This window comes from Falco naumanni, chromosome 5, assembly GCF_017639655.2.
Source record: "Falco naumanni isolate bFalNau1 chromosome 5, bFalNau1.pat, whole genome shotgun sequence".
Classification (NCBI taxonomy): domain Eukaryota; kingdom Metazoa; phylum Chordata; class Aves; order Falconiformes; family Falconidae; genus Falco; species Falco naumanni.
The window spans coordinates 19,781,624-19,798,561 of record NC_054058.1 but is presented as its reverse complement, the minus strand read 5'-3'; the positions used below and the strand labels follow the sequence as shown (position 1 = coordinate 19,798,561).

The window sequence follows — 16,938 nt, the reverse complement described above, 5'->3', positions numbered from 1 at the left end:
CGTGAACCTCTCCAACATGAGTCCTTCCCATGGGCTACAGTTCTTCATGAACTGCTGCAGCATGGATCCCTTCCACAGGATGCGGTCCTTCAGGAACAGACTACTCCAGTGTGGGTCCCCTCTGGACCCATTAACCTCTGTAGGCTGCAGGGGAACAGCCTGTCCCACCATGGTCTTCACCACAGGCCGCAGGGAAACCTCTATTTTGGTGCCTGGAGCACCTCCTGCCCTCCTCCTTCACTGACCTTAGTGTCTGCAGAGTCGTTGCTCTCACATACTCTTACTCCTCTCTTTGGATGCAATTGCTGTGAACTTTGTCCTCTTCCTAAATACATTACCCCAGAGGCACTACCGCCATCACTGATGGGCTCAGCCTTGGCCCAGGAGTGGGTCTGCCTTGGAGCTGGCTGCCACTGGTTCTATCAGACATGGGGGAAGCTTCTAGCAGCTTCTCACAGAAGCCACACTTGTAGCCCCCCTGCTACCAAAACATTACCATGCAAACCTAATACAGGAAGATTTGCTAGTAGAACTGGAAAAGCAAAGCCGAAAATAAAATGGGCAATGTGAAGTTTTCTTGCAGGATGGTTGCTGTGCTTTCCCTAACTTTAAGCACTGCAGTAGAACATTTCTTTCCCATTGACTACAGAGTTTAGCTTCTGGGATTCAGAATCCTAACTATCTCATCTAGTTAAAAGGCTTTTCCTAATTTGCCACAAGAAATACACACAGCTGTTTTACTGAGGGGCAGAACTGAGTGCCGGCTTCTACTTATGAAGTATTTATTTACTGACTCATTTAAGATGCCCCATATTTTCAAGGGTTCTGTAAGCAGGTGGTGGTACTGGAAGAGTCACAACTACAAAGCAATAATTAATAAAGCCTTGAAAGGAATTAATTCCTCAAGATCACTTGAGGAATTGTACGTTATTTGTTTTGCCTGGAAAAAGGGTTCTGGATTCTATCATGAAATGTACACTTTAAGGTTATATTCATATAGTGCATCATAGAAACAGAGCATTACATCTGCAAAGCAGTTTACATAGGCTGAGATACCTACCTACTCCATTTTGTGCCCAAACCAAAATTTAGTTCCTAAAGCATGTCCCTGAAAGTTTTTTAGAGTTATTCAGAAGCACACTAGTTCTCAATATTCTGTAGAGATGGGATTTTATCTTATGGCTGTTGTACCTCATGACTGACTATACCAGTTAGGTATTCCCTGCTCACTCTTACCCATTCTCTTGTTCTCAGGGCCCAATCCCTGAGTCGGTATCATAAAATACATAGTCCTCCCATGAAATGGAGAGAGAGAAGTTGTGTTTGCTCAGCTGCTTACAGCCAGCAGCTGACTGGTTTCAGGCATTTGCCATGGACCCCCTAATAAAGTTGCTTCTCTGTCTGAGGGTGTTCAGACCTAGGTACCTCACATCTTGGGACTTCCATGCTACCAGATAGCCTGAGTTGAGCTGCATTTAACTCTCCACAGGGGCTGTGGCAGATAATTCAGTAGCAGCCAGTAAAGGAGTCACATGGATGTTAGTCTTGTTGGAGGGGTGCTCATCTGCAAGAAGAGAGGTTTGGGTCCCATGCACTGTTAACTACGATATGTTGCATAGCTATTTCAACAGGATTTCCTCCTTTCTGGCTCCATGAATATTTTTCTCTTCTAGTCAGAAGCAGAAGAGCCTTCCAGAGAAGGGCAGAGGGCAGTCATGCAGCCTGGTCGTTACGGTGCCACCTTGTGAGAATAAAGTTCAGGTCCCCTCTCCACCTCAGCAAGGACTATCATCTTGGAGCTGGTAGATGAGGAGAGATTGTGGAGACTTACTCTGGGGCAAGTAAGACCAGAGCAGAAGCACCAAATTCAAGAAGTGACTTCAGAGTCATAATATCAGAAGACTCACATGTTTTTCTGCAATTCAGAATTTGGTGCAGTAGTAAAGAATAGGACCTAAGAAGGTCACCAGTGTTTGGTGTTGGATAGCCTGAGTGAATGCAGCCCCGGAGAGCTGCTCTGGTCAGTCTTTCTTCCAGATACATAAACCTTTACCATGGAGGAAGCTCTCATGTAGGGTGCCGAGGTGCTCAAGGCAGCCTGCAGAGTACACTGAATGTCTGATGCAAGAAAAATATATGATTAGCCAAAGTTCCCTTTGTGAGGAGTCCCATGTATATCAGTAAAAGTAAATATAAAGAAGCTATAACCAAATGGATGTGTTCTTCAGTCACTGGCCTGTGGTTCCCAGGGTGCATTTGATTTATACTGTTGATCCCAGACTCTCACATAGTACATAAGCATGCTAAGATGGGAATCAGAGAGAGAAGGAGAAAAATTAAATATTATTGTTGGTCCTTTTCTAAAGTTGCTATATAACTCTACATGATGAGCCAACTAAGCAGGCTATCAATTCTTCCTACATTTAATGTCGCCGATTGTATAATTATAGTTCTGTCAAGCTTCCCAGCCTACTGTTTGCAGTTCTTCTCTTACAGTAGGAGAAACAGTGTTTATTCCAGAAGAGGGAAAAATGAATCCTATAAATCCAGCTTTAAAAACTTTGGCAGAACAATATAGATTTGCTTTCAAGGAAAAGAATTTTGAACTGAAGGGGGAAAAAAGAAATCTTGATTTCTAGTCTTCTAGTCTAGAAGTCAAAGAAGGGGGTGGGGGGGGAGCAGGCAGGATTGGTTTGTTTTGCTTTGGCTTTTCTTTACAGTAGGCCAGTGTGTTATATTCTTCCTGTCAATTAAAGAAACAAAACCACAAAACAATTAAAAAAACCCAGCTGGATTCTTTCTTTGGCTCATTTAATCACAGGTTATAGGAATTTGGACCAGTGAAGACAGCAAATATTTTTTGTAGGTAGTGCATGCTCTTCCAAAACAATAAGGTGATTGTAGAGTTAAGACAATGTTATGTGCTTTCTTCTTTCAGAACACTTTTTTTTTCAAGTTCAGCTGGGACTAGGCCACTTTAACATGCTGTCTTCTGCCTTGCGTGCTGTTTCATCACTTAGATGTGAGGCTGTGAGGGGAAATAGGGAGCCTGAGAGGCCTAGCAGATCTATCCAGAGAAGTCATAGGCCTCAAGAAAAAAGCCATTGCTATGTTCCTGCATTTTATGAATGTCATTCAGAAAAACAATGATAAATACAGTTATATTGCTTTACAGAAGTATGTGGCCTCTTCTGGCATGCAGTGGTAGCCAGAAGGCTGAAAGCATGCACCCATCCTGTTGTAGGGGACTAGCATTTGTTACACACACACAGAGACACATGCACCCTATTTTCCTTCAGTGAGTTTCTCTTGGATCAGTGACCAATGTCTTCATAATGTCAATGTCAATATAACTGTTTTTTGAGATGCAGCATGTGTTTCAGTTGGCTAGAACATGAAGTGCTTCACCCAGAGAAGAGGCGCACCACCAGCAACAGCAATGCAGGGCTCTTCCGAGCCTCTTCCCGCTGCCTGAGGAGCTCCTCCAGTGCCCGAAGGGTTACTGGGGATCCGCCTCGGTGGTTGCAGCGGAGGAGTCGAGGAGATTGATTTTTCAGTTTTGCTGAGAACTTCTGGGACTTCTGGCTCTTGTAAGAAGTCATTAAAAGAGAATATAAATGTAACTTATTTCAAGTCAACTTTTAAGACTCTTTGTATTGTCGGGACAATATAGTGAAGACATCTTTGTATAAGTGAAGGGAGCAGGCCTCAGTGCTGAAGGAAGTCCAGCTTTGGAGCGTCTGCATTGTAAATATTTTTGCTGAATACAATACTGAGCGCCTCACAAATAGCAGTTCAGCCAGTAGATAGATGCTGTTTTTCTTGTTGGATTTTATTCTATTTCAGTATCACATACTTCTTGCTGTGGCTCCTAACATCTCAAAATTTTTACTTTTGAGGCTTTTTACTGTGTCAAATGATGCTTGTTTGTGCTCTGTTTTTGCAGCAGTGACTCCTGGAACAGTTCAATTCTGATGACAATCACGAAGAGCAGGTCCTTCTCCACCTCCTACGCCATGTCTTCTACCAACCACCTGAATGCCAAAAGGCAGAACCGACAAGGTGAGTGGCACCCACGGCTCTGTCAGGCTTGCTTAGCTGCTTCTCTGGGACTAGCACATGCAGCTGCTTTTGATCTCTGTCCAATCTGTGTCTTTTCTTACTTTTCCATGAATATAAATGTAGTTACTTCCTTTATTTAAAAAAACCACACACACAAATTGGCTTAAAATACCATAGCTCATAGTGATGCCATTGTAAATGTTTTGACATTTATGATTTATAGGGGTTAGTCATGACACGATGCGGCAAGTGCGATAATAAATTGTGTTGTCATTTATATCCATGTAATTCCCTTGACTACAACAAGGCTGAGAACAGGGTGTTTTCTGTAACATTTGTTAGACTGTCTGTCTGTATTGCCTGACTGAGATTTCCTGAAGCACAACATACATTATGCCATTTGGAGCTCTAGGCAGCGACTGACCCGTCTTACACAAACATATCCAAGACAAAGCCATTGTAGCTCAGAGGTCTGTCACTGTATATTCATTATTGAGAAATTCCAGGTAGACTTACTGATTTTTAGAGATGGGAAATATGGGGCTTTTTACTCAGCTTTTTGAGCCTTTAAAAAGATGACTCATGCTTTAACTGAAGGAAAGAAATTGAGAAGATGACTTCTTAATTGATAGTGAACTATGCGATATGAGAGCCATGAAGCAGTCTTAATCCACAGTAATGTGGTTTTCTTCCCTGTACAAATGCAGGATAAAATAATGTTTATCCATGCTTTAACTTGCAATTCAAAACGATCACAAAGCCTTCCTTTTTTAAATCAGCCTGGTTTTTTTCCCAAACATGGAATAATGTTGAGATAATGTTACTCAGAGATACTGGTCACCCAGACATCAGATGGAAATTGATAGATGCCTGAAGCCTGACATCGAGAAGTCAGAGAATCCCAACTTAGTTTGAAGATATGGCTGCACAATTACTAACATTGTCACATCGCATCTCCTTTTCAAACTGAAGAGTTTATTTAATTTCCTCCTGTACAGAAGCTGCTTTGTTATACCACAGTGAAGATTAAGTAACGTATTATTATCTTAAAAGATAATATGCATATAGGCAAATGAATAAAATCAAACCTGGAAAATAATGGAGATATAGTACCAAGGACCCAGGAACTTGTTTTAGAATAAATCCAGTTTAGACCTGTGATTTTCAGAGATTAACCCATTAACTTGAAAGCAGGGTGTGTGTGTATAATATTTTATACTTAGAAAACAAGACTTACCAACCTTGTCAGTTTTACATTCAGTCTCTTCTGCTTCCAGAAAGTGTTAATAGTCATCTCTATTGCGCAGATACGTAAGCTCCCCCATGATGAATGGAGAACTGCATTCCATCACAAGCAATTCCTGATTGACAGGAATAAAAATTTAGCTCAACGTTTTAAGCAGAAGATTGATGTTTTAGACTGTTTACCATCGTGATTTTTAATTATGATTTATTTTTGTGTTCCAACTAAAGAATTGCTTCGATTTGCACTAGTTACTACAAATTAGGCTTTTATATATCAGCTCAATTGGCAATATATAATAATTCTGGGTAGAAGTTGATCTAGCTAAATCTGTAAATCTGTTAGTTTATGAAGTATGTCTTTAATTATGCATGGTAACATTAGCATTTTAAAATACTGCTAGCTATACCTCTTTTGGCAAACTTCTGAAGAAAACTCAAATGTTTTCATATGTAATTTCACATCACATTGAAGTTACTGTTTTATTTCTTCAACACTGCACATGTGTAAAAGTTCTGGAGGACCTAAGCAGATGACTGTACTTCTAAAAAAATTCTGCCTGTATTGTTATTCTTCTCCTATCCTGATTGTTCAAAATTCCTTGTTGTAGCAAGGCATGCTTTCTCTCACTTTTGCCAACATACGGTTAAATGTTGGATTATTGAAAATAGGTTTGCATTTTTCTGATAAATTTATTTTTGGTTACTCATCCTGGCAATTTACTCTTAAAAAAAATAAAAACACAACCGAGAATATTTCAACAGGAGAAAGCCAGCTACAATTCAAAATACTATTGTGAAAATTGCTGTTTACATTCACAGTACTTGCTTTAAATGGTTGAAAGATGACCATATATACTGTATTCTCTAACAGTCATGAAGATTATTTAGTAACGTATAGCTCATAGATAGAAAATAATCCAACTCAATCCCCTGTGCAACTAGCAGACTGCAAAATGTTTTTAAAGACATATTGTTGGATAGAAAGCAGATATGTCAAATAATTAGTAAATGTGAAACAGAGGCTTTCTGTATTTTAAAGCAATTTCCATAGGTCATGGCCATCTGATAACTTTTTAATTGCTCTGTAGGCTGTAGGTTTCTGATCTCAAGACTGGCATAATATCGTAGTTGCAATCATTGAATTAAGACAGTAATACATACCACATGTTTGCTGAAGAAATAACCCTAATCAAAACTAGGAGATGTTGGATATCTCAAAATTACAGTGTAGTAGCTGTCAGAGATTGTTTTTAACTCTTGGATTGTAAACAGAAAATCACATTTTAACCTCATATCACAGTTTTTATCAGGAAAAAACACCAGAACTGTACACATATATCCTGCAAGGTTAGTATTTCATAAACTTAGATCAAAATATTGCTTTATTCCAAGATAATTTTTGTATCTGGAATCCATTTAGATAGTGGGCACAATTCAAACATAAAACTAGTTGAAGTTCCTAAGTCTTTATGTGATTTGGCTTTGAAGATGAACATGGTAAATGAATTGGGGCTGAGTTCCTACAAACTTTAAAACAGGACAGAAGTCAATTCATGAATTTCCTTTTAAGACAGATTTTGCTCCTCTGTGCTTTATTGTGAATGGGACCTTTTTGTTTGAGACTAAAAAAAGGTAAAGTGGATTCAGAAAAAAGGTGGCACTTTGTCTCAAACACAGGACTGGCTGATGCATTTCATCTTGGCAATGGTGCTTATACAGAATAAGGGACAGAAAGAACTACATCTTGCTAGTGGTTGCACATGTGGATATTGGCAGTTTCTGGTACACTAGCTCAGGAGTACAACACCATGTGGTACAGGTAATGGTCTCATGTCTCCCATCATGAGCAACTGATATTGAAAAATAAGCTATGTAAGATCAAAGCCGAAATCTGTGCAGAATGCAGAAATGACACCATAAGTGCAAGATTTTATGTTCATATTATGTATGACTACTAAAAATTGCTTTTTTTGGTTTGTTGCTAGTCTTCACACATGTAGAAATTCAAATTTGCTGGGAATGTGTGCAAGCCTTTCTTGTCCCTGCTTTACAAGTAGAGACGGTGAAGCAAAGAGAAATGGCAGATGGGTCTAGGAGCTGCCTGTTTGGTGTCTCTGTCACTAGAACATGTTGTTATCAGTAGTCATGACACTAATGCATGCCTTTAATTTCATACCTGCCAGTTAGTGCATCCTGCTCAACAGGGAGAATATGCTTCGTGTTTTGAGCCCGATCTTCAGCAGGTAGAAGTGGCTGATATAATGGAGTTTCATCTCTCTGTGACAGCCATGGGCTTGGGTCAGAGTGGAGGGTTTTCTCTTGTTTTTCCGTTTGAAAGCTGTGCTGGTACCTGCACATCTCAAGAGGAACATTTCTGCACAGTGAACTCGTACAACTATCTGCCACTTCTGTTAACTGACAAGACTCTCCTTTTATTTTGCCAGGTATTCCACCAAATATTTCACCTCTCACCTCCCCATGCCATTCACCAATTCAAGGGACACCGGCCACAAGTCCCACTGGAAAAACATCTTCAGTGTCATTTCCAGACTCTACAGATACTGACACCAAGCAAGGCTTAAAGCCACACAAAGTCTTAACTTCTACTCAGAGTGCACCTAGTCTGTCAGACCCTATTATCAGCCCTTCTGTCATCTGCAGCAGGTGAGACTGTAATTTGGCATGAATTGGAATCATTTCATGTTGTTCTTACGAACAAGTTCTTTTGGCCCACATGTAAGTTTTTGTGATTTTCTGTGGTATTGTGTATTGATACTTCACCATATCTAAGTAGTTCTTAGTATATGAGTAACTGTGTGGGTTGATGCTACAATGTGCTTTTAAAGTGCAAGACAGTTAGCTACTTTTATAGTTTTTACTCATGTCAGATGCACAATTCATAAATAAATTCTTTGTCAACAACTTGCAGATCCTAAAGTCAGATTTCATGTTAATTTGTGTTTCTCACGTCATGCCCTTAATGTAAACAGTCACTTTCGGGTCACAGACCAAGCCTTTCACAGCAAGCACCTGGTGTTTGATAGAAAAATCTGACTGCTGGGTTTAAAAGCCAACAATGTTTGAAGAGTATATAGTTTTGAGCACTCTCGCAGGAGTGGATCATGTCCTCTCTATAGACAGTCAGATTATGTAGCATTGGGATTTTTTTCAGAAATCAGCTGCAGCTGAGTTCTTTGTACTGCTAAGAGTTACAGTAACACAGTTTCATTTCACACTTTAAATTAGCCCATTATTAGATTACACAGACCTGCTCTGCAAAATCAGCATTTTGGAAAGAAAGTTGTTCTTCTTATGTTCTCGGAAAGGATTCAGTTGCTGAATTAGATTACTGGAGTTTGAAATATGTGTCCCGTTTAGAATACTGGGAAACACTGGTATTTAGAACCCTGTTCCAGTGCAGTTTCAAGGTTACCTTACTCATTAGGTGTTACTTTTAATCATAGTAGTGAATGATTTGTGATTATTTGCTAGCCAGCAGACAGCACATCATCTGAGGCTGGGTTAAATGTTAATTTTTACTATCTTTGGAAAGTTTTTTGTTTCTGGCTTCAGTCACATGACTTTGGATATGTCTTGGTATCCTGTGTGCAGGGCTAGGAAGTGGGTGTGAGAAAGTCAAAACTAAGATTGCAGGTTTTCTCAAGGGAGTCATCCTCACTGGAGCTCAGACTAGAATCCTGACAGGCTTTTAGGATGTATTTAGGTGACTAAATAGAAAGTAAGTGCTTTTAAATGTTTTCCAAAAGTGATGCAAAACTGGGACTTGCACTGATTCATTTGAAATGAAAACCAGATTACACGTAAGAAATATACCATAAATGTGCTACTGGCTTATTAAACTGTACCATTATTACTGCTTCAACAAATTGTTATCACCTTAACTAGTAACAGGTATCACTGGAAGCCTTCTATTAAAAAGAAGTTGAGTTGTATAAAAAATGTCTAAAAAAATTAAATCAATATAAGGTTGTTGTAGATAGTAATGAAATATATTTTCTTGATAGGTGTAGATTTTGGTTTCAATGTAATCATGGGTTAAATGATCATTAGCTTTCGTGCAGCTACTGTCTTATGGGTTCTACATAGGTTGCGTAGCATATTTATGTTCTCGATTTCCTTGTTTTCAAATGCTTAGACTGCATGAGCATCACAATTGTTACATTGCTGGCATAGACTATGTTGTTGATTATTTGAAACAAACATATTATTTAAAATATTATGGGGTAATGTCTGCTAATAGAATTAGCACCCACTGTTATAAATAGTTACTGTTCCTTTAACATCCATTGAAAAATCGTAAGCACTGTCACATTTCTAGGCATTAGTATATAGAGATGTCATATCCACAGATACAAGCTCAACCAACAACACACAAATAATGCACCCCTTAGTAATGTAAACACAATTTTAAAAAAACCAACCTAAAACACCCAACCCCACAAAAAAACCCAGAGGTTAAAATGGCTGAGACAAGCTGAGGGAGTTAAATTAATGACCACTGAAAATTAAAATTTGTTCATTTAATATTTGAGTTTTCACATTGTAGATTGCTAGTCTTTGTGGTATGCAATCCCCTACATTAACTTCCAAAAAACCTGCATTGCTAGGAAATAATACAAGCCAGCAAACCTCTGCCATGACCAAACTAACCCCTTCCCTAACAATAACAAAGAGGAAATGAACTCCTGATGGGTTCAGTGTTTTAAACCAGATCCACCCAGTCAGTGGGAACAAGATAGCAATTTTACTGTAATTAAAAATTGAAATGTCATAGGACAGCAGAGCTTGAAAAATGCATTAAAGAAGAACATATACTAGGCAATGCTGTTAAAATAACTTTTAAATAATGGGGTTTAATTCTGCTTAGTGAATGAGTCAGGAATCCTGTGGAAAAAATGTTAAACAACCCTGCGATTAAGGAGTACATTATAATGCCTGCGCATGAAGGGGATTGAGTTAAACTTGCATAGGCATGTTTCCTTCTGACACAGAGCAGATTTCAAGTGTTCTGCTAGATAGATTAGCAATTTATTTATTTTTTTAATGCAGTGTTTTATGTGGGCCATACATATTAAATCAGTGTGAGTTTGCATATATTCCGGAAATAAAGAGGTGCACTCATAATGACACAAAAGCCTTGTAACATTACAACCAAACAAAGGCTCTCTTTCTCTTACATTTTGGCTTGTTAGCATTGACCTTATGGAAATCACATGGAATGTGGGAGAGAGAAGTAAATATTTTTTTTTCATCTTGTTTATAGACCTGAGTGATACTAGATTTATTTGCTTGGCTGTGCGCTGCAAGTATCATTGTATACAGCTTTGTATTTTTATTTAAAATTCTTTCAGGAATTCCTTGTGTTTGTAGCGCATACCAAGCTCCAGAATATGTTTTGGGTGATCCAGTTAAAACCCATCTGACATAGGATTTCAGCCATTTTTCTATGGTGAACTTACATTGATGCAAAGGTCCTACTACAGAGTTTGACCAATCAAAATAATTTCATAATATTTGCTTTTCAAAGGCTGTTACATATGAGATATGCTACAAAATACTGACTGAAACCAGACAAAGAAATGTTAAAATGTCAGGTTTTCATGGATCGATTGATATAATACTGCTAACTAAGGCTTCTGATTTTTAGGTTCGCTCACGTTTTCATGATATATCATTGTTCCTTCCATTGTAATTTAAAATGTTCCATCTGGTATTGATGTTCACATTTAAGGCTTAAAGGGAATCACACACAAGGAATAAAGCATTTTACTGGGAAGGAAGAGCCAGTCATTTAGAAAGACCAGGATATTGTGATCTCTCCCACAATGTCTTTCTGTTCTGGGAATGATGAAGGAAACTCTGCCTTCTAGTCTCATTGCTGAATGTGTGGATGCCTGATCACTCACCTCATGTTCTGTCCAAAACGCCCCTATCGTTCTGATGTACTTGGTACGTTGTCACTGAAGTAATTGCAAAATACCTTTTTCCTCCTTAAGAGGAACATATTCAAGTTTTAAGCAAGAAAAGAAGAGCAAAGCCACAACATTTAGATTGTATGGCACTCTGGCACATTTTCATCATTTGAATTCATGTTTATAGGGCAGCTGTAGTACAAACCCAGGGGATTTCTTTGTACTGATAAACTCAGGGAATAAAAAAAATCATTTAAAAAATATCACATGGTGTAGGTTTACTGTTGGCAACACAAAATTAATGGTGGTGGCCATTTAGTTCAAGGTCTTTTTGTATTTTGTCTTTTTACATTCCTGACTTCCAATAAAACTTCAGCTTGCTCTTGTAATTTTGTCTGGAGAATGCACCCTGTACCATAGCTTATACTGCATGACATAATCTTACACAGTCAGCAGGAAATCATTTTACATGAGACTGTCTAATGCGCGTGGTTCTTTATATTGTGCATGTTTCTTGATGTATTTCAGCTGTGGCAGGCCCTATAACCAAATAGAAGCTGGTGATGGGACACTAGATAGAAATGATGGTACCACACACACCCTGAACAGAACAGGTAATTCTTTGTCCATCAAAAATTCCTCATACCTTAACATTCAATAATCATTCATTGAAAGAGCAGATATGCCTGTCTGTCAGAAAAGGAGAACATACATAGGTGAGACCATACAAATTGTCTTTGAGGCTCCTTTCCCTTTTGTATGTACATGTGCAAAATGCTAATGAAGAATAGAGTTAAAATATAAAGGAAATACAGGTTTCCTCATCTAACTAGTCAGCTCAAATAATGGTCCTCGAAATTTTTCTCACTCTTCAATACTGGATCCCATTTTTTACACTCTGCAGGGTATATGCTTAATGCCTTCGGACAGATTGTCTGACTTTGAACCCAGCCAAGCAGCACATATGTATAATGAGTCAGAGATCCTGTTGCTATTATTCAGAAGGTCACAGGATGACTTTCATGCAATCCTTGCTGTTCACACAACAAGCTTTGTGATTTGTGTCGTAGATGATCCTGCGCAAGCCACTTCTGACTATGAGACCAACAACAGTGATAGCAGCGATATCGTTCAAAATGATGATGAGACAGATTGCTCCAAGGAGCAGATGCGGAAGGGATCCATCTGTAGGACATACACGCCTGAGACCATCATTCTGCATCCCTTGATACCACCTGAGGTAGCTTATTTAAGTTCCACTCACACAATAGACTGAATGTATACTGACACTGGGAAACAAACAAAAAACCCCAACAAAACGACCAGAAACCCCAAATCCCTACAAAAATAAACCAAAACGAACCTAGGGCTGTCTAAAGATTGTGGCTGTGGTTTTAAGCAACAATTGCAGCAGGCTCCTACCTTGCAGTAGGAGGATTGACTTTCAAGAATTGAAAGGAACCATTGAAATGTGTGAGAGCTGCTAAGCACTGGCCACTTGTGAAACACTAACCATTTATTCTGATGAATAAATGTAAGTTTATGGATCTGGCATTAGGCATTTCTGAAATGTTTGGCTTCTGTGTTAGCGTTGCCTTTAAAGGGAATGGATTGGAAGGAAATTATCTTCTCAGGCTACCAGCATGATACATGTAGTTTTCCTGTTCAGCCACTTCAATCTTAATCGCCTTGCAATCTTGGCTAAAATATACAGTGGTCCTTATTTTAAAATATGTTAACACTTGTCTGAGGGGGCTGCGTGATGTTATTGTTGGTGTATGTCTTGAACGTAAGAACATTGCAGTATGGTAAACAAGTGCTGTCTTCTCACAACTACTGTATTCAGCTGTAAGCTTGAGTGAGATGTAGAGGGAAAGCTTTGTTTAGTCGAATTTTCTACAGCCTGTTGTACAACTGAATTAATATATTTAAGATGGCATGAGCTCTTGAAAAATGTATTGTAATCTGTGGGGTTGGATATGCAGAGAGAAGACATTTTTCTTGAGATATTTTGGCATTTACTCATCTACAGTTTCTTAGTAATAATGAAATTCAAGGAAGTATACAGGGAGAAATGTGAAAGGAGGGGAACAACCCATCTTTTGTTTGCAGACCTTGAAAAACAGGTAGGTTTCATTTTGAGAAGTACAAGTCTTCGCTTGGACCAAGCCCCATTAGCCATGTTAGATTATAATGAATGGCTCCTGATGCGGAAACAGAAACCAAGCACTTTTCCCTCTGTACTGTAGCAAATTTTGCAATGAAGACAGAATCCCTTGGAAATGAATGAATGAATCCCATGAATGAATGAATGAATTTGTCTCATGGATAAGCTAAGAGACTGATGTTTCATATACAGAATTTCCTTTTCATTGAAGTGAAACAAATTACAAATGAGAGTGACTAGCTGCAGGGCTGGTAGAAATGGGGACATCTCCACTGAGCTGAGTAAAGTACCGTTGACTTACAGATGATGTTAATGTGACCTTTGTTTTTAAGAGCATAAATTTTTCCATGAGATGCTTCACAGAACTGAAATTCCTCTTTATTCTGATTTCTGGCATAGGACAAGCCTGTACTTGCTCCTGAGCCTCTGGTTATGGACAACTTGGATCCCCTGATGGAGCAGCTAAATAGCTGGAACTTCCCAATCTTTGATTTGGTGGAAAAAATCGGAAAGAAATGTGGTCGGATTCTCAGTCAGGTGAGAAGGTTATCTTGTCTGCACTGACCGGCTAGATTGTTGACAGATTCAGACAAGTTGGTGTTAAGACCCATGGTCCTTGCAGGCTGGTCATCCAATGAACTGGGATCCCTGCCACCTAATTTAAGGTTGACAATATGAACTCTGTCTCATTACATTCCTTACTTTTAAGTGTCTGTATTTTTAAATTTAAAAATGTGAAAGAAAAAACCACATACCTATTTCGCCTGCTTCTCTCTGCCAATGAGTTTACATAAAATTTTCTGAATATTCTCTTCTATCTGAAGGAGATGCTGCCACCCCTTACTGAGGTTTTTGTGAAAGGGTTTCTCATGGGGTTCAATATGTGAGGGATAAACAGTAAATATATTCAGTTGATGCAGGAAATACAGAACTTTGCTCTTTTTTTTTTTTTTTTTTTTATTTTATTTTTATACTGGAGGTTTCAGTCAGCCTGGTCAAGTAAGCAAGGTTACAGGAAGTGGATGAAAAAAATAGTCCTTGCTGTATTCCCTCACCTTTAAAAAGTCAGCACTTTGGTAGTGAATTCATATCATTTTTACATAGGCAAGACTAATATACTATGAATCAGGATGTGAAAGCTTACTAGTCTTTCTTTCAGCTATCTGTTTTTCATTCTCTTGTAAGTTAAATGCAGGTACTGACACAGCCCGTATCTACCCAGCACAATTAATCTTACTTCCATAATCACTTTCTTGGCTGAACTTTCTACTCTGTTACGCCCCTTTGCCTGGCACACTGATAAATTAGCCATTTTTTTCCCACGGAAGTATTGAGGTTTATCAAACAGGAAAGGCAAGTAATTATTATTATTTAGGGATGGAACAGAAGAAAAACCCAAGAGAATCTGATTGATCTGGTATCGCCTTACAAGGCATTATGTAGTCATGAGTGTTGGAAAGAAGAGATTATGTTAATTGGTATGATGTGGAACAATTGACACCACCCACACATAGAGGTTAGTGTGTCGGGCAGATCTTAGTACAACAAGCTCCAGAGAATGCTGCATCAAATCTTGGTCCCTTGGTGGTTAATTGTTATTGAGCTAAATTCAATTACCAGTGGTCAACCAGGAAAACCACGGCATGAATTCAAATTTATTATGTGGTCTGCCTTTTATTGTTCTGTATCTTGGCAAGTAACGTCTATGTTTAACCAGCCTGCAAGCTTTCTAGGTTAATTTTAGAGAAATAAGCAAGCTACGACTGTATGTGGATATTGATATAAATTCAGTGATGATCATTGAGACATTTTTGCACTGGACAGTGAATATGTGATTAAAATGCTCTTCTTGATCATATTGGTCATGTTATTTTCTAATAGTATAGATTAATAAATGAAACATAAGGGAAAACAGAAGTTTGTTTTAATGGCTAACCAACAGTTTGGATGAGCCAAAATTAGTTCTGATTTTGCATGGGTACCTCTGTAGGTTTTAATTACTTTACCAAGTTGCATGGAGTACCTGTCAGGATAATTCCCCTGTGCCTTCCTCAATTTGTACTAAAGCTGCACACCCTGTTTCCCAACATCTCCTTTGTGCACAGGTTCTGAGCATATTATCCATTTTGCAGGGCCACAAAATGAGGCCTGTGAAATAAAATAGAGAAGCTTTAATAAATAATATTTGTGATCAAAATTCAACATTTTCTGTCACAGCTGTTCGTCATAACTACCGCTCCCTAAAAGCAGCATGTAGTAAGTTCAACCTTGTTCTTAAAATAAAGACGGATCCTTTAGTTATTTCCCCCACCTATTCAGATGGTCCTAACAAAATTATTTTCAGAAATAAAAGAACTAAGATATAGAAATCTTTTTCTCTAGCCAAAAACACTGTCTTTTTCTTTATCTTAAATCTTAAATCCTGGGATAATATATAGAAAAGAAAACAAAAGCTCTAATGATTTATTCTCTGTATTTTGCCATTAAATGGATTCATACATTAAAAATAAGTAAATTAAGAAGCTGAATTAACTATGTTTGCCTTGCTAGGTTAAATTTATGAGATGGAACAAAGCAGAGTTGACACGTGCCTCTAGGGAAGCATTCAGTTTAGAAAGCAAATGCTGGCTTAGCATCTTTAAAGCTGCTTGAGATGTCTGTTTCTTCTTTTTGGAATGTTAAATTGATTTAGACATATAAAAAGACCCCAAACCAGTCAGCAGCCTTAAAAGCATCTGTGCAAAGTACAGTGGCAAGCACTCTAAATGTGGCAGTAACAAATATGCATGATAGGGGTTAGAGGGGAATTTACATCCCAGTCTCATTTCAGAAAGGAACAGCAGAGCTCTCAACTGAGTTGAGTTGATGCTTCACAACAGGCCATGAGATAATATCTTCAGTCACACTTAACACTCTTCTTACAGCTCCTATAAAAGTTAAACTAAAACCTGTGGAATGGAAATTCATTTGCCTTGGAAAGCAAATAGAATGAAAATAAATACACTAAAGTTAAGGTCCCTCTCTAGCTGATTACTGGGCCCATGGAGATGAGAAATGCTGGTGGTGCTCCTACACTGTCAGTACGCCAGCAGCACCGAGGCAGGGTGCCATCATTGCAGTGCATGTGAGTTGGTCCCTGGGTGGTGCCAAGAAGAATGTTTTGTCATCTCACCATGACACATGGCTTCTGCAGAGAGAAACTGTAGCTGTTCTATGAATGTGCAACAGAAATCAATCCTTGGGGGATGGGATATTCCCGGGATTCACAACAGCCCCTGTGAGGGATTTCATTTGTCAGAGCCAGAGACCAGGAGTCAACAGTTTGAAAGAAACACATATTTGAAGAAAGCAAATACAAGAAACAAAAAAGGAGTGCAAGAGGGTTGCCTGCGAGTAAGAAGTAAGGAACCATTAACCTGAACTTTGTGTGTGTGCCTGCAACACCCAGGAGAGGTGTGAATGGCAATCCCCATTTCCAAAACAGCTTCCATTAGGAATCATTGAGAAGTGCTTGTCCTTTTTCAGGCAGCA

The 16,938-nt window shown here is 38.7% G+C and overlaps 1 protein-coding gene across 1 annotated transcript in view; it reads left to right on the top strand.

Moving 5' to 3' along the window:
• The window catches only part of PDE3A (phosphodiesterase 3A), a 256,342-nt gene that overhangs the window by 207,604 nt on the left and 31,800 nt on the right, over positions 1 to 16,938 (top strand). Inside the window, exons 5-9 of the mRNA XM_040595656.1 lie at positions 3,947 to 4,062; positions 7,752 to 7,971; positions 11,769 to 11,854; positions 12,311 to 12,480; positions 13,807 to 13,944. Coding sequence (XP_040451590.1) covers positions 3,947 to 4,062; positions 7,752 to 7,971; positions 11,769 to 11,854; positions 12,311 to 12,480; positions 13,807 to 13,944 — 730 coding nt within the window. The remainder of the gene's footprint in view (positions 1 to 3,946; positions 4,063 to 7,751; positions 7,972 to 11,768; positions 11,855 to 12,310; positions 12,481 to 13,806; positions 13,945 to 16,938) is intronic.